The sequence below is a fragment of the Ranitomeya imitator genome, chromosome 3 (assembly GCF_032444005.1).
Source record: "Ranitomeya imitator isolate aRanImi1 chromosome 3, aRanImi1.pri, whole genome shotgun sequence".
Lineage (NCBI taxonomy): Eukaryota > Metazoa > Chordata > Amphibia > Anura > Dendrobatidae > Ranitomeya > Ranitomeya imitator.
In genome coordinates this window covers 650,710,131-650,728,701 of record NC_091284.1, presented here as the reverse complement: position 1 = coordinate 650,728,701, position 18,571 = coordinate 650,710,131, and the positions used below count along the sequence as shown (strand labels likewise).

Here is an 18,571-nt window from a genome sequence, read left to right as displayed (position 1 = left end):
AAGATAGTCACGCTGAAACACCCATAAGGGTGACAGGGGACAGAGTCCTGCCCAGCGGGTCTGAGAGGGTGCGATGTGTATGATACCACACTGCTCTCTCGGTCGCATAATGAAGGGAAAACAGGGAAAATTGCACCCTGTTACCCAGGAGAGAAATCTGAAAAAGAGGAAATGGTTAATAACACACATAAAACCCTGTAAGGAAAAATAAAGCGGATCTGGTGTTAGATTCAGGTCCGCCTCCTACAGACACTAAGCAAAAATTGAGTTGCCTGGTGCCGGTCGGAGGGTGTATACTGCCGGGGAGGAGTTATCTTTCGTTATTTGAATAGTGTCAGCCTCCTAGCGACAGCAGCATACACCCCATGGTTACCTGGGTTCCCCAACGAAGCGAAAAAGAAAGAGCATTACCGGTAAGTAATCAGTTTTTTTCTCTTCGCCACAACAGCACCCACTGAGAGATTTACAGAGACAATCACCTGGGAGGGACCACTGTGTCAAGAACTGATACTCCAAAAGCTAAATCAGAAGATGATTGGTCTAGCCTATAGTGCCTATAAAAGGTAGAAGGCAACGACAAGGTTGCGGCCTTACATATGAGATCTATTGGAACGTAAGCCTTTACGGCCCAGGAAGCAGATGCGGAGTGTGCTCCCACATTATCTGGTGATCTCTTCCTTTGGCCTTATAGGCCAATATTATGGCATCTCTAATCCAGCGAGACAACGTATTTTTAGTGACCTTGGTCCCCTTCTTATTTCCCTGAAATGACACAAAGAGAGCCCTGCTCTGCGTCCAGGCCTTATTCCTATGCAAGTAGGCCAGAACAGCTCTTTTTACATCCAGGGTATGAAGTCTATCTTCCTCTGGTGACAAAGGATTTTCATGAAATGTAGGCAGGAAGATTTCTTGTGACCTATGAAATTCAGTAGCCATTTGGGGGAGATATGATGGGTCTATTTTTAAGACTATCCTGTCAGGAAATACAGTGTTCCAAATTATTATGCAAATTGGATTTAAGTGTCATAAAGATTTAATTGTTTTGTTTTTCAAATAAACTTGTGGATGGTATTGGGTCTCAGGGCTCAATAGATAACTGAAATCAATCTTAAACATGTGATAATTAGCTTTCCAGGTGATTCTAATTAAAGGAAAACTACTTAAAATGATGTTCCACATTATTAAGCAGGCCAAAGGTTTAAAGCAATATGAGAAATAAAAAGGATCTCTCTGCTGCTGAAAAGCGTTAAATAGTGCAATGCCTTGGACAAGGTATGAAAAAATTAGATATTTCACAAAAACTTTGTGATCATCATACTGTGAAGATATTTGTGACTAAAACAGAGCACAGAGAGTTCATGCAGATAAAGGCATAATGAGGAAGGTTTCAGCCAGACAAATTAATTGGATTAAGAGAGCAGCTGCCAAAATACCATTACAAAGCAGCAAACAGTTATTTGAAGCTACTGTTGCCTCTGGAGTCCCTCGAAGGTTCCTGAAGATGTGAAAATGACCTCTGTAAAGTAAATAGCGTTTCTGACTGACAACATTCTTCCATGGTCTAAAAGCAGAAACGTGCCTTCAGGAGCAAAATCATCTTCATGCATAACAATGCCCCATCTCAGGCTTCAAATAATACCTCTGAGTCATTGGCTGCTATGGGCATAAAAGGAGATAAACTCATGGTGTGACCACGATCTTCCCCTGACCTCAACCCTATAGAAAACCTTTGGATTATCATCCAGCACAAGATCTATGAGGGTGGGAAGCAGTTCACATCAAAACAGCAGCTCTGGGAAGCTATTCTGACTTCATGCAATGACGTATAAGCAGAAACTCTCCAAAAACTCAAGAATGCAAGAATTGTGAAGGTGATATCAAAGAAGGGGTCCTATGTTAACATGTAACTTGGCCTGTTAGGATGTTTTGGAGTTAAATAGCTTTTTTGTTCAGTGAATGTGATCTCCTAATGCTGCAAATTCCACAAATGAGCATTTTCAGTTCTTTAAAACATATCAAATGTTTAGAAATTGTACTGTGCCTAATAATTTGGAACAGTGCATTTTGAGTTTTTATTCATTTTGGAGATTATACTGTTATCATTGGGAGGTTTCTTCAATAAAAGTCGATGTATACTCTAACGGGTGATGACTTTTATTAGACTGACTGTCATTTGCACCGACCATTTAGGAAAATCCGAGGAAAAATGTCATCTGCATAATAATTTGGAACATAGTGTATAGTCAAAAAAAGGAGGATCAATTAATAAGGCTTGAAGATCACTCCCTCTCCTAGCGGACACTAAAGTTACTAATATAGTTTTTAAAGTGACAAGTTTTATTGAGGCTAAAGGTAGAGGCTCAAACGGGCTCTCTGTTAACGCATCCAAAACTAAATTTAAATCCCATGGTGGGACCTGTGGTACATGGACAGGGTCTGAACGCTGGCAAGCAGATATAAAACGAGATACCCATCTATTACCTGCAACATCATGATTTTAAAGGGCCCCTAGAGCTGAAATTTGAACTTTTAGGGTGTTTACCGAGAGGCCCAACTCCCCTCCTTTTTGTAGGAACTCTAATATGGGATATATAGGAACTTCAGTAGCTGTATCTGAAGTATAAAAGTGTAAAAATTTCTTCCACACTTTAGTGTAGATTGTTGTTGTGGATGGCTTCCTACTTTTTAAGAGGGTATTAATTAACCCTTCAGAGAAACCTCTAAGTTTTAATAATTGCCTCTCAGATTCCATGCCGTCAGGTTGAGACCTTTGACCTGAGTGTGGAAGAAGGGGCCTTGAGAGAGTAGATCTGTTTTCTGGAAGAATCCAAGGGTCGGACACGGACATTGCTTTTAGCCACGAAAACCATGGCCTCTTGGGCCAAAACGGAGCTATTAAAAGTACCCTTGCCCCTTCCTCTCTTATCTTCCTGATAACTATTGGAAGAAGATTCTACGGAGGAACGGCATAGGCCAGATGGAATGTCCATGGTATCTGCAGGGCATCGACTATGTCTGGATTGTCCTGCCTGTAAAACAATGCGAATGTTTTGAGTTGCCGGTTTTGTCTTGATGCAAACAAGTCTATTTGAGGCACTGCCCATCTGGCAGTTATCATCCTGAAGATTTGTTTGTTGAGCACCCACTCCCTCTGATGCAGGGGTGGCAGCTGAGAAAATCTGCTCGGGTGTTTTCTATGCCCCCGACATGTACTGCTGAAAGAGATAAGACATGTTTCTCGGCTAGAATCATAATATCTGCTGTAATGGCCATGAGGGTGTTTGATCGCGTACCTCCTTGATGGTTTATGTAAGCTACTGAGGTTGTGTTGTCTGACTGTATCCTTGTATGAGAGTCTTGTAGCTGCGGAAGAAAGTTAAACACAGCATGATATATCGCCTTCAACTCCTTCACATTAGAAGAGTCATTAGCCTCTGCTCTAGACCACCGATCTTGGACTACCTCGTCCCTAAAACGTGCGCCCCAGCCAAATGGACTAGCGTCTGTGGTGACTGTTTGAGGGAACCACCACCCAAGGAACCCAGTCTGAGATATTCTTTGGATTTAACCGCCATCGAAGGGATTGGATTACCTCTGCTGGCAGAAATATAGAACGATCCAGTTGCCCCTGTAGCCTACTCCTGTAATATAAAATTCTGTAATTCTCTAGCATGCAGTTGAGCCCACTGCACTGCAGGTTAATGGCCCAATATAGACATGCCTTTCCTTAAAGACATACTACGATTACTGATCGCTTGGTCTACTTTATCAATTATAGATGACTTTTTTTTTTTTGCATCAGGGAGGAGACATTTCTGGCTCACTGAGTCCAGATGAAGACCTAGAAACATCTGGCAGGTGACAGGCCGTAATCTAGATTTCTCCCAATTAATCAACCAGCCGAACTCCTGCAAGGAAGATACTGTAACCCCCAGTCTTTGTTCAAATTGAAGGGAAGAATTGCCCACTATCAGGAGGTCATCTAAGGGTACCGTCACACAGTGGTATTTTGATCGCTACGACGGCACGATCCGTGACGCTCCAGCATCGTAACAATATAGCTCCAGCGTCGTAGACTGCTGTCACACTTTGCAATGTACGACGCTGGAGCGATAATTTCATGACGTATGTGCGATGTAGAAGCCGTTGGTTACTATGCGCACATCGTATACAATATCGTGCACACCTTTGTTACACCATGCGATCATGCCGCCACAGCAGGACACTAGACGACGAAAGAAAGTTTCAAACGATCTGCTACGACGTACGATTCTCAGCGGGGTCCCTGATCGCAAGAGCGTAAGGATATCGCTGGAATGTCACGAATCGTGGCGTCGTAGCGATCAAAATGCCACTGTGTGACGGTACCCTAAGTATGGAATAATTAAGGTATTCTTTACCCGTAAAAACGACATTACTTCCGACATTAGTTTAGTAAATACGCGGGGTGCCATAGATAAACCAAAGGGCATAGCTTAGAACTGCAGATGACGTATGTGACCTCCCATTGTGACTGCTACGCGGAGAAATTGTTGATGTGATTTATGTATGGGCAGATGATGGTACGCATCTTTAAGATCTAATACCGCCATATAACAACCGGGAAACAACATTTTTATGGCTGAACGTACTGATTCCATATTAAAAGGTCTTAGATCTTAGGAAGGAATTTCATTTTTTTTTTATTAATTATGGTTCGAAATGACCCATCAGGTTTGTGAATTAGAAATAAGGGAGAGTAAAACCCTTTCCCTTTTTGGTCTGCCGGGACTTCAACTAACACCTGTTTAGATAAAAGGGTCTTAATTTCCATCTCCAATGCTTCCTGTTGCATTTGGTATTTTAAGGAAGTCAATATGCAAATTGTCTCTTCAGAGAGGAAGAGGACTAGAACTCTAGTGCCACCTATTGGAAGTAGCAATCCTAACAGTCAGGCTAAGTGCACACGTTGCAGAATTGCCGAGGAAATTTTCGCAGCAATTCTGCGCCTCCTGCCGCAGGAATATCGCATGCGGAATTGGCATGCATATTCCCGCAGAAAACTAGCGTTTTGCAAGCATAATTGGCTTGCAGAATGCTAGCGTTTTCCAAGCGATCTGTAGCATCGCTTGGAAAACTGATTGACAGGTTGGTCACACTTGTCAAACAGTGTTTGACAAGTGTGACCAACTTTTTACTATTGATGCAGCCTATGCCGCATAAATAGTAAAAGATAGAATGTTAAAAATAATAAAAAAACAAATAAAAAAATGGTTATAGTCACCTTCTGACGTCCCGATCTCCTCAGCGGCTTCCGTTCCTATAGATGGTGAGTGTGCAGGACCTTCGATGACGTCGCGGTCACGTGACCGCGACGTCATCGCGGTCATGTGACCGCGACGTCATCGCAGGTCCTTCACACATCATCTACAGGAACGGAAGCGGCCGTGTGCAACGCTGAGGGGCAGGAAGACTCCGGGCCATCGAAGGTGAGTATATCATGATTTTTTTATTTTAATTCTTTTTTTTTTTTACAATTATATGGTGCCCAGTCCGTGGAGGAGAGTCCTCTCCTCCACCCTGGGTACCAACCGCACATGATCTGCTTACTTCCCGCATAGTGGGCATAGCCCCATGCGGGAAGTAAGCAGATCAATGCATTCCTAGGTGTGCGGAATCCCCGCGATTCCGCAAATTTAATGAACATGCTGCGTTTTTTTTCCGGAATGCGAATCCGCTCTGGAAAAAAATGCAGCATGTGCACAAAAAATGTGGAGTGCATTCTATGAAATAGGATGCTTAATGTGAGCGCTTTTTTCGCTGTTTTATAGCGGAAAAACCGCAAAAAAAAGCGAAAAATCTGCTATGTGTGCACACAGCCTAAATGTCGACTAACGAGCCTTGTCACATAACTTAGGATAATAGCCTAACCAGAATCTCAATTTGCAGACACTGTTTCGGGGTACTGCCCCTCGTCAGTGCAGAGTGGAGATCTGGTTTGGCTGATTGAGAGGCGTCTGACCGGGATCCAAGAAGTATCGTTTCTCCTTGCGGAGAGTGACATGATAAGCATGTCAAGGTGAGGAGACTTAAAGCATTGCGGCTTTAAGTCTCCTCAAATCGACATGCTTATCATGTCACTCTCCGCAAGGAGAAACGATACTTCTTGGATCCAGGGAAGTCAATAGAAAGAAGTCCGGAGGTATCCGGACAAAGTCTAAAGATAGGCCTGATATTATGAGGTTAATGGCCCAAGAGTTAACGGGTATCTTTCTCCACTGATGACTGGAACTAAGCAATCTGCCTTCTACAGGTAAAGCAGAACTAGTGGAACCTATCCGCTGGCTTGACGGGACGTCTGTTAAAGAGGTTTCCCTTCTGCCTGAAATCTTTATTGTTCCATCGGTCCTTATAGTCCTGCCTCCTGCTAAATGTCAGCTTCCCGAATGCTCTTCTATAGGAAGAAATGAATGGATTAGGAAATCCTTTTTTCCCTTCTCCTGCTTTAGTTATATCATCATATAACACTTTCCCAAATAAGTACTTACCCTCACAGGGTATAGAGCAGAGTTTAGCCCTGGATTGGGCATCACCTTTCCAATTTTTTAACCATAGAGCTCTGCAAGCTGTATTGGTTAGGCTAGGTTCACATTGCGTTAGTGGGTATCCACTAACGGAATCCGTTACATAGCGCCACTAATGCAATGTAACGGATCCGTTAGCGCACCCATTGACCGCAATGTATGTAACGCATCCTAACGCATGCCATTTTTTGGCATGCGTTAGCGATGCTCCGTTGTTTTGTGACGGACCTCGAACGCTGTCTGCAGCGTTATTGGGTCCGTTCTCGCTAGCGCAGATCGGGCATCTGCGCTAGCGAGATCGCTAAACGCGATCCCTTTTTGGACATTGCATTAACGCAGTCCGTTAGCATATGCGCTAAACGGACTGCACTAACGCAATGTGAACCTAGCCTTAAGCTTGCCGTTCTAGCCACCAAACGAAGAGAGTCTATAGAAGTGTCAGATAAAAATGCTGCTGCTCCTTTAATTGAGGAAATGGAGGAACGTAACCTGTCCCTCGACATGTCATTTTTATATTTTGGTCTAGCTGGTCCAGCCAAACTTACATAGATCTTCCTGTGCAAGGGGCTGAAATTGCTGGTTTGAATGCAGATATGCAAAATTCCCTAGATTTTTTTTAACAATGAGTCTGAATTACGGTCCATCGGATCTGATCGATATCCAGCATCCTCTACCGGCAAGGAGGATCGACGTGAGGTGGAAGCCACAGCTGCATCATCCTTGGGTACTTTAGCCCAGGAGGTTAAATCGTCATCATCAAATGGGTATCGTCTTTTAGATGTTACGGGCACAAACCCTTCTTGCCTGTTTGCTCCACTCTTTTTTACCAGATCTTTGATTGTTTAAATTACTGGAAAACCTCTTCCCTTCTTTTGGGGTAGCCGAGACCCCAGAGAACATGATTCGGGGGGTTTTTTACCGACCCAGACCCAGCTTTTGCGATCGCCGGTAATTAATAGTTTACCGGCGGTCGCAAAAAAAAAAAAAAAGCGATGTGTAATTCTCTATCCTCTGATGTGATCGCACATCAGAGGACAGAGAAATAGGAGGATTCGGGGACCCTATTATACTCACCGATGTCCCTGGGTCCTCATGCTTCTTCTCCTGGCCGCCGGCGTCTTCTTTAGGAAACAAAATGGCGGGCGCATGCGCAGTGCGCCCGCCATCTGTCGCCATCTGCCGGCCGGCAGGAGACAGCAGTTGGGGCTAAAATTAGGGTTAGGGTTGGGGCTAAATTTAGGGTTGGGGCTAAATTTAGGGTTAGGCTTCTTTCACACTTACACATACGGACGCACGTTGTGAAAATTGTGCACAACGTGGGCAGCGGATGCAGTTTTTCAACGCATCCGCTGCCAAATCTATGTCCTGGGGAGGAGGGGGCGAAGTTACGGCCACGCATGCGCTGTCGGAAATGGCGGACGCGACGTACAAAAAAAAGTTACATTGAATGTTTTTTTGTGCCGACGGTCCGCCAAAACACAAAAGATCCAGTGCACGACGGACGTGACGTGTGGCCATCCGTCGCGATCCATCAGCAATACAAGTCTATGGGCAAAAAACGCATCCTGCGGGCACATTTGCAGGATCCGTTTTTTGTCCAAAATGACGGATTGCGACAGATGCCAAACGACGCAAGTGTGAAAGTAGCCTTAGGGCTAGGGTTAGGGCTAAAGTTAGAGCTAGGGTTAGGGTTGGGGCTAAATTTAGGGTTAGGGTTGGGGCTAAAGTTAGGGCTAGGGTTTGGATTAGGGTTGGTATTAGGGTTAGGGTTGGCATTAGGGTTACGCTTGGGATTAGGGTTAGGTTTGGGATTAGGGTTAAGGTTAGGGGTGTGATTAGGGGTGTATTGGGATTAGGGTTAGGTTTGAGGTTAGGGTTGAGATTAGGATTAGGGGTGTGTTGGATTTAGGGTTTTGATTAGGGTTATGGTTAGGGTTGACATTAGGGTTGTTTTGGGGTAAGGGTTGTGATTATCGTTAGGGTTGTGATTAGGATTATGGATCGGGTTGGGATTAGGGTTAGGGGTGTGTTGGGGTTAGAGTTAGAATTGGGGGGTTTCCACTGTTTAGTTACATCAGGGGGTCTCCAAACACGACAGCCAATTTTGCGCTCAAAAAGTCAAATGGTGCTCCCTCCCTTCTGAGCTCTGCCGTGCGCCCAAACAGTGGGTTACCCCCAAATATGGGGCATCAGCGTACTCGAGATAAATTGGACAACAACTTTTGGGGTCCGATTTCTCCTGTTACCCTTGTGAAAATAAAAACTTGGGGGCTACAATATCTTTTTTGTGTAAAAAAAAATATTTTCTATTTTCACGACTCTGCATTCTAAACTTCTGTGAAGCACTTGGGCATTCAAAGTTCTCACCACACATCTAGATAAGTTCCTTGAGGGGTCTAGTTTCCAAAATGGGGTCACTTGTGGGGGGTTTCTACTGTTTAGGTACATCAGGGGCTCTGCAAACGCAACATAACGCCCGCAGACCATTCTATCAAAGTCTGCATTCCAAAACGGCGCTCCTTCCTTCCGAGCTCTGCCGTGCGCCCAAGCAGTGGTTTACCCCCACACATGGGGTACCAGCATACTCAGGACAAATTGGACAACAACTTTTGGGGTCCAATTTCTCATTACCCTTGTGAAAATAAAAACTTGGGAGGCTAAAAATCTTTTTTTGTGGAAATTTTTTTTTTTTTTTTTTTAATTTTCATGACTCTGCATTCTAAACTTCTGTGAAGCACATGGGCATTCAAAGTTCTCACCACACATCTAGATAAGTTCCTTAAGGGGTCTAGTTTCCAAAATGGGGTCACTTGTGGAGGGTTTCTACTGTTTAGGCACATCAGGGGCTCTCCAAACGCGACATGGCGTCTGATCTCAATTCCAGCCAATTCTACATTGAAAAAGTAAAACGGCACTCCTTCTCTTCCAAGCTCTGCGGTGCGCCCAAACAGTGGTTTACCCCCACATATGGGGTATCAGCGTACTCAGGAGAAATTGCACAACAACTTTTGTGGTCTAATTTCTCCTGTTACCCTTGAGAAAATAAAAATTTGTGGGCAAAAAGATCATTTTTGTAGAAAAAAAATGTGATTTTTTATTTTCACGGCTCTACGTTATAAACTTCTGTGAAGCACTTGGGGGTTCAAAGTGCTCACCACACATCTAGATAAGTTCCTTAAGGGGTCTAGTTTACAAAATGGTGTCACTTGTGGGGTTTTCCACTGTTTAGGCACATCAGGGGCTCTCTAAACGTGACATGGCGTCCGATCTCAATTCCAGCCAATTCTGTATTGAAAAAGTCAAACGGCGCTCCTTCACTTCCAAGCTCTGCGGTGCGCCCAAAAAGTGGTTTACCCCCTCATATGGGGTATTGGCGTGTTCAGGAGAAATTGCATAACAAAATTTATGGTTACATTTCTGTTTTTCCACTTGTGAAAATAAAAAAATGGTTCTGAATTAAAATGTTTGCAAAAAAAAGTTAAATGTTCATTTTTTCCTTCCACATTGTTTCAGTTCCTGTGAAGCACGTAAAGGGTTAATAAACTTCTTGAATGTGGTTTTGAGAACCTTGAGGGGTGCAGTTTTTAGAATGGTGTCATACTTCGTTATTTTCTATCATATAGACCCCTCAAAATGACTTCAAATGTGATGTGGTCCCTAAAAAAAAAAATGGTGTTGTAAAAATGAGAAATTGCTGGTCAAATTTTAACCCTTATAACTCCCTAACAAAAAAAAAATTTGTTTCCAAAATTGTGCTGATGTAAAGTAGACATGTGGGAAATGTTATTTATTAACTATTTTTCATGACATATCTCTCTGATTTAAGGGCATAAAAATACAAAGTTTGAAAATTGCAAAATTTTAAAAATTTTCGCCATATTTCTGTTTTTTTCATAAATAATCGCAAGTAATATCGAAGAAATATTACCACTAACATGAAGTACAATATGTCACCAAAAAACAATCTCAGAATCAGCGGGATCCATTGAAGCGTTCCAGAGTTATAACCTCATAAAATGACAGTGGTCAGAATTGTAAAAATTGGCTCGGTCATTAAGTACCAAATTGGCTCTGTCACTAAGGGATTAATAAAACACAAAAAGCCCCAATGGTGGAAACGGATCTGGGCGCAGACTTGCATCTACCTCCTACTGACACCAAGCTAAAGCGGATTATCCTTGTGCCAGATGGTGCAATCTGCTGAGCAGGAGCTATCTTTTTTGCCTAGTGTCAACCTCATAGTGGCAGCAGCATACACCCATAGTTTCCTGTGTCCCCAATAAAGGATAGAGAAAAAAAAGTCATTACACAGGAGGCTGCGTGAGCAACTCTAGCTGTTCCGTCATCATCAACAGTAGCCAATTTAACCCTTTAAATCAAGATGGTAATCAGAATGTATTCTCAGTAAAACAGTGTCATAATGAATGACGATTAACAGCACGGCTTATCACGTTCAAAATGGCAATATCACCAAGCAAATGCAGCACAAAAAAACAGATGTTGTTCATTTATGTATATTACACCTAATGTACATTTTACATTCTATGAAATCCAGCAGCTTCTATGTGACAGTAAAATCACCTTGTCATTGGTCTATGCACAATATTATAGATGGACACTATTGCTGGTAGTCATTTATCCTTTACCTGTAACGAAGGTTAAGATCAATCTTCTTGGGGAAACTGCTCTTGGATGCCGCTCACAGAATTCATCATAGATCCCAAGTCGTTCTTCAGTGGTAGCTAGGAGGAGAGGATTTACCGTTACTTTAAAATACATGGGTTTCAGGTCCAACGTCTGACCTTCTCATGACGGCTTATTTATTCCTCTCAAAAGGTGTCTAATAATTGGAAAGCAACTGATTCCTTATAACATGTACTCAGAATAAGAAGAGCAGACATGATAAGCTGGGACACATTTACCAGGATGCAAGGCTTTCTCCAGATTTTCATAGTATTTCCAGTTTTCAGGATTGCGGTTAATAAGGGCTCTAAATACTGCAGTAGCTTCTTTCCATCTTCCGAGATTTAAGTATATGTCACCTTCAAAGACAAAAACAGAGAGGTTCAAAGAATTAGACAATTAGGATATAAAGGAAATTGTGCAAACCACTGGAGGCCATGCCCCTTAAAAAAAAATAACACAAAAAGTAAAAAACAAAAACTCACAAACTGCTGAAGTGAAGACAGAGGTGCTAAATATTAAGACTGCAAGTACTGAAGTTAAGAAGGAAAAAAAAAAATCAGAAATACAAGATGCGTGAATACACCTACACAATAACTGCGATTATGGAGGTGTATACACCTACGGCACTAATGCCCACCATCTTGCCAAAAGACCAGCATAGCACATAGCTGTGATCTGATCGCCTTTAAGAGGACCTGTCACCAGGTGACCATGCTCGCATCTGATGCATTACCTCTGAACTGATCCAGTACATGGATCAAAAAAAAAAAATGTGTCATGTAGTGGTTTTTTGCCCAGGTATGGATGCCAGATAGGTGTAATAAGTGCACAGTTTTGCCATCACTTGTGTTGTGCATGGTGTATACCAACAGGCGAGATACAACCGATATCTAAGAACTGAGCCTGTGTATACAGCCTGCGAGCATGTTTGCATGTGAGGCTCTGATCATGTAGGTTTTAAATATTTCATAATTGTAACATTTTCAACAAATTTGAAATTAATGCGGAGACAACATTCCACTGTTGAGGCTCGCACAGCAGCCGCACCATGGGACCCCTACCCTAGCAGAATGTATGGAGAACCCATAAAACATATGGCGATACGATACGATACACTTTATTGATCCCGTGGGAAATTATAGTATCACTGCAGCACAACTTAAATCATAAAAATCATAAAAGAATTACATAGTTGACATGACAGTGGAGTTGACAGAAGAACATTATACATTAGAATAGGACATACACAACGAGTGAACTGAAATGTAGAGAAATAAGTAGACATTCACCTTGGTGGTTTAACCCTAATGTTATTGTTGTACATTCCCATGGCAGTTGGCACAAACGATTTCCTATATTTTTCCTTCTTACACCTCAGAAGTATAAGCCGGTTACTGAAGGTGCTCTTCTGTCTCATGAATAGCTCATATAGTGGATGTGCATTATTGTTCATAATTGCCATACACTTTCTCAGAGTTCTTCTCTCCACTACCTCCCCAAAAGAGTCCAGATTACAGCCCACAGCAGAACTTGCCTTCTTAATAATCTTATTCAGCTTATTAGCATCAGAGGCCCGCACACTACTACCCCAGCACGTGATTGCAAAAAAGATGGCACTTGCCACTACAGATTGGTACACTGTACAGTCACTAGTATTTACCGTACCTTTAATTTCTTCCACCTGAAGTTGGTCACAGATTTGTTTCTCATAAGCCTCAATGTGATCCAAGGCCTCTTGGAAAAGATACGCTTCTCTCATCACCTGGTTCTGGTACAGGATTAATTCACTATATTCATAGTCAATTTTATTTGGGGGTACCTAAAAAAAACCAAAGACAACAATATCCATTACAATAGGATGCTATATACTGACGCTTTAGGTCTTCTGTTATGAAGATTTTTTTTTATCACCACCGCTAAAGAAACAGCATCAGTATGTTCATGACATGGACAAAACCGGCTCAAATACATAGATTTGTGATCACATGTATGCTACGTCATACTTCTTATACAGAAAGGCTCTCCCTGGTTGCTTGGGTGGTAAAGTATCAACTCACTAATTTGCCATATTATATGGGCTATTAAAAGGTATATGTTACTAAGGTTTTTCTCCCCCATCTGAGAGCAGCATGAAGTAGGGGCAGAGACCCTTATTCCAGCGAAGTGTCTCTTACTAAGTTGCAGTATTGATTAAAATAGTTTTATTTGTGGCAGATCTAAAAGACGTTGGCAGCGACATGATTCACCTTCGTTAGCGATCTTATCCCTTTCGAGTCATGCAGTGCTAGATGTGTCATACAGTGAACACCATAATGGTTTCACTGATATGGAGTCTGCCAGGTGCCGTCATGGCGTTCGTGTATTCAAGTATAAGGTAGCACGAGAGTCTGGCCTCTCCACAGCTTTGCTCCCTGGCAAGTGTGAAGAGATATGGCTGGTAATGTGGTAGAGTGCTGTAAGTGTGCAATAAAGAGTCATAACTCAAGAACTACTTTTTTTTTTTTTGGGGGGGGGGGGGGAGAGGAGGGAGGGCAACACTTCCAACAAAAGTGCAACAAATTGAGATGAAAATGTCATATGTAAACCCGAATGGTATCATTTATCATTTAGTGATTGGCTGGGAACACAGGTCCAGCCAGTTTCACCATTTTAGAAATCACAGATGACCAACAGGACCGGGTAGTTGCCAGAAATGGACCTGCACAGGACTAAAGAATCCTCAATAATCAGAACCTCCCACTCCCGTCTCCAAGACTTTACACGTGCTGCGCCGATTCTTTGGAATGCACTACCTAGGTTAATACGATTAATCCCCAATCCCCACAGTTTTAAGCGTACCCTAAAAACTCATTTGTTCAGACTGGCCTACCGCCTCAATGCATTAACCTAACGATCCCTGTGTGGCCTATTTAAAAAAAAAACAACAACCAGGTTCCTCGCATCATGTTCTCATTCACTTTATGCAGTTAATAGCCTCTGTGTCTGTACTGCTACATACTTAGGCAGTTAACTGGTTCATGCAGCTTTACATGAACACCTGAGCCTTACACTATGGCTGGTCTGAATAACTAAAGCAATTGTTACCATCCACCTCTCGTGTCTCCCCTTTTCCTCATAGTTTGTAAGCTTGCGAGCAGGGCCCTCATTCCTCCTGGTATCTGTTTTGAACTGTATTTCTGTTATGCTGTAATGTCTATTGTCTGTACAAGTCCCCTCCATAATTTGTAAAGCGCTGCGGAATATGTTGGCGCTATATAAATAAAAATTATTATTATTATTTAAAATATAGGCTGGAAAAGGAAATGTAAGGATGGAAAAATGAAAAGTTTACAGGTCTCAAAAAACTGCAACAGAATTTTTTTTGTGTGGTTTATTTGTTTTTTCTTTTAAGTTCTGATTTTTTTTCCACTAAAATATAAATCAATTTTGTATGTTTGGCATCGCCAGAATCCTAATCTGAAGAATCATACTGCCAAATCATTTTTCTGCATTATGATGTGAAGACAAAACCATTTTAATTGCATTAGGAATATTTTTCCCCGTTATTCAGTACAGTATATAGTCAAATTAACTGCGTTATTCAAAATTGCAAACCCTCAGATGGCTACTGTGATTGACAAACAGCTATGGCTCTTGGAAGAATGGAAGGATAATCTTCCGCTTATGATGGGGGTTAAAGGAGTTTTCAGATTATGACATTTATTGCTAATGAAGAAATAATAACCACCCTCAATTTGCCCTGCAGGTCTCCCTCTGATGATCACCCGGACCTGACCAGTGATCAATAAGTGATTGGCTGGGAACACAGGTCCAGCCAGTTTCACCATTTTAGAAATCACAGATGACCAACAGGACCGGGTAGTTGCCAGAAATGGACCTGCACAGGACTAAAGAATCCAACTAGGTGAGTAAAAAAGTAGGATGAGAGTGTACAAAACAGAGATCACTGACTGATAATGAGCGAGAGTGCTCGGATAAGGGGTTATAGGATAAGGTGTTATCTGAGCATGCTCGGGTGCTGAGTGTCTTTGGCGTGCTCGAATAATGTGTCCGAGTCCCCAAGGATGTAGGTCTCGCAGATGTTCGACAGTCGTAACACAGGCAATCCCCGCTTGTGTTGCATCTGTCAAACAGCGGTGAGACATGCAGCTATGAGGACTTGGACATATTATTCGAGCACGCTGAAGTCACTTAGTTAGAACATGAGCATGCTCAGATAACACCTTATGCTATAACCCCTTATCCGAGCACTCTCGCTGATCACTAATAATGAGATATTGGTGCAGCATCCTATTTTAAGTTTACCAGCAATAAGTGAACCTAGGACTGGATTTATTACTCTGCATCATTGAAGCTCTGAAGAAGTACCCAACATTGGCTTCCAGACACAAACCACTCCCAGAAGACTTCAATACTTATATGACGTTACCTGCTGAGTCTTCCTGAACTCCTCAAGCAGTTTTAAGGCCATTTCATAGTCTTTCAGTAAATGGTATGCTATGGCATAGCCGATCCATGATGCCCTTTGCATAGGACGCAGTTGTAGAAGCTGGTACCTTGTTTCCTGTTATAAAGAGACGACATTTAGCACAATTGTATACAAGAGTATGACTTCTGGAAGGATAAGGGCAGGTTTACATGAACAGAGGCTCACTTAATGACCCTTTATTTTTAGCTGATGCAAACAGTGGGGGGACATCAGGAAATTGTTAATATGACTATTTGGTCCGCATATTGTCAGCAGCACATGGCATGTTTTTATGGAGATCTGTGTGATCAGTGTTTTATTTGGTCATCATCTGATCGGTGCCGTATTTACAGGAGCCAGTGATTGGGAGTAAAAGTTCTTATGAGCGCTGGTTTGGACGATTATCGCCCTGTGTAAAGATCATAAGGTTTTACTGACTGGCGCTCTCTCACACACTTACCCGATATCCTTCCAAGTCCCTCATCTGTATCTGTAATAATGAAAGATCCCGAAGTATCTGCAGATTCTCCTTGTCCAGCTTCAGAGCATTCCTATAACACTTGATGGCTTCTTCATACTTCTTATCAGACCTCTGAAGAAGACCATAGACATGCCAACCTGTCTGATAGTCAGGAAATCCAACATAATCCATGTCTGTGCATTAGTTACAGCAACGAGTGCTATTAAGACCGATCCCACAAGGCAGGTCATACTGGTTAGTGTCTACAATAACCCAATAACCCTAATAGCTACCCTCTCAGGTCATAAAAACTGCAGTATGGAGCATCTGGGTACAGTAATGGGTATATTGTGCCATAGTATAAATAAGCAGTGCCAGTCAAATAGTTAGAAGGGAGTCACTAATTGGCTTGTTCCAAACAAACCCCAAATCATTCACTTTTTTTTTTAATGACTCACTGATGAGGAATGCCTAATACAGGAGTATTCGGCTGTATACCGAATATATGCTCTACACTCAATGTACATATACCACAAGTGATAGGAAGCAGAGGCAGTGACTCAATGCTGGACCCGAGAGGGGGGATAAAGCCCAGACTGTTCTTACAAACAAACTGCGCCTGAAGAGAGGGGCTTCCTGTAACCAGAAGACCCCTGCGAGGTTAAAATTCCATACAAAATCACAGGCCCTGGTCAATAATCGTGTAGCTTCAGCCTAAAGACTCACTCACACTAGAGTATAACACGGCCGAGTGCTACGTGAGGTTTTATCGGACAGCACTTGGTCCAATGTTCTACTATGGAGCAGTGCAGATCAGTGATTATTTTCTCATGCTGATTCAGCGTGAGAAAATAATCACAGCATGTTGTGAGTGGCTCCTATATTCGGATCACGTGCACCCATACAAGTCTATAGGTGAGTGTGGTACATTGGGCTGCACTAGGATGCCATCAGAGTGCAGTCCAATTACCGTGAATGCCAGCAATGGAGAAATTACTTTCTCCGTCTGCTCTGTTCCTGTGCTGCGATTCTCTCATCCAAGAGGATCAGATCACAGCAAGAGGACACTTGGATCAAACTATGACAGTTTGAGCCGAATGTCATTTGCATAATCGGCCCAGATTCTCTCGCAGGACGTAATCGACGGCCGCATGAGCAAGCCTTAAACTAAATGTGTAAAAAATTATTCAAAAGGATACAGACGTGACTCTTAACATCGTTGCGTAGACCTTTCCGCACAAACTCATAAGCTTCTTCTTTCTTTCCTAGACAATTCAAAGTCAAGCCCTTCATTGCCAGTGTTTCTGAAGAACATAAAAATGGTAACAGATCAATCAGTAAACAGAAAAAGCAAGAAAGAGAAAGCGGTTTTGTATACCTTCTTTTGGCTTTGTTTTCTAGCATGCTTCAATAGGGGTTGTAATAAAACAAGGGAAGACGTGTAACTCAGAGCTGGACCTCCAGTGGTGTCCACAAGAACAAGAAATGATCAAATCCCACCCATCAGCCATCTCATTGGCTGCAGGACAGGTGTTCGACGGATAGGACGCCATCAATCCTGTTGTGTCCTGACCGCTATGGGACCCTATTAATTGATGTCTGCAATTGATGACTGAAAGTGCCATTTGAGGAGGCAGAAGCACACCGTCCCTTAAAGGTGTTGTCCAGTGAAAACGAATTATCAGCTATCACCAAGATGGGCGATAGCCGATAGATTGATGGAGGTCCGACTGCTGGAACCCGCACTAATCAGCAGAACAGAGCACTTTAATCGCTTCTCAAACACTGTTCCATTCATTCGCTATGGGGCTGTCTAGTGCGGAGAACCTCATCTATATACATAATTGTCTAAGGGGTACTTCCGTCTGTCTGTCTGTCCTGTCACGGTTATTCGTTCGCTGATTGGTCTCGGCCGCTGCCTGTCATGGCTGCCGCGACCATTCAGCGACGGCCACAGTCCGATTAGTCCCTCCCCTCCACTCACTGCCCGGCGCCCGCTCCGTAATCCCCTCCACTCACAAAGGGTTAATGGCAGCGGTAACGGCCCGCGGTGTAACGCGCTCCGTTACCGCTGCTATTAACCCTGTGTGTCCCCAACTATTTACTATTGATGCTGCCTATGCAGCATCAATAGTAAAAATGTCATGTTAAAAATAATAAAAAAAAAAAATAAAAAAACCTGCTATACTCACCCTCCGCCGCCTTTTCCGCTCCTCTGGACGCTCCCGGGACTGCTCCATTGCTAGCGGCAGCTTCCGCTCCCAGGACTGGTGTGCGACAAGGACCTGCCATGACGTCATCATAGGTCCTGCTCACACCAGCCCTGGGAGTGGAAGCTGGCGCTTGCAATGGCGCGGTCCCGGGAGCGTCCAGAGGAGCGGAAAAGGCGGCGGA

The 18,571-nt window shown here is 43.0% G+C and overlaps 1 protein-coding gene across 2 annotated transcripts in view; it reads right to left on the bottom strand.

The window, feature by feature from the left end:
• NAA16 (N-alpha-acetyltransferase 16, NatA auxiliary subunit) overlaps positions 1–18,571 on the bottom strand; it is a 71,171-nt gene that overhangs the window by 44,687 nt on the left and 7,913 nt on the right. For both annotated transcript variants that reach the window (XM_069758211.1, XM_069758212.1), the window contains exons 3-8: positions 17,377–17,481; positions 16,178–16,335; positions 15,679–15,813; positions 12,915–13,068; positions 11,486–11,605; positions 11,210–11,305 (exon numbers count right to left, since the gene is read on the bottom strand). In XM_069758211.1, coding sequence (XP_069614312.1) covers positions 11,210–11,305; positions 11,486–11,605; positions 12,915–13,068; positions 15,679–15,813; positions 16,178–16,335; positions 17,377–17,481 — 768 coding nt within the window. The remainder of the gene's footprint in view (positions 1–11,209; positions 11,306–11,485; positions 11,606–12,914; positions 13,069–15,678; positions 15,814–16,177; positions 16,336–17,376; positions 17,482–18,571) is intronic.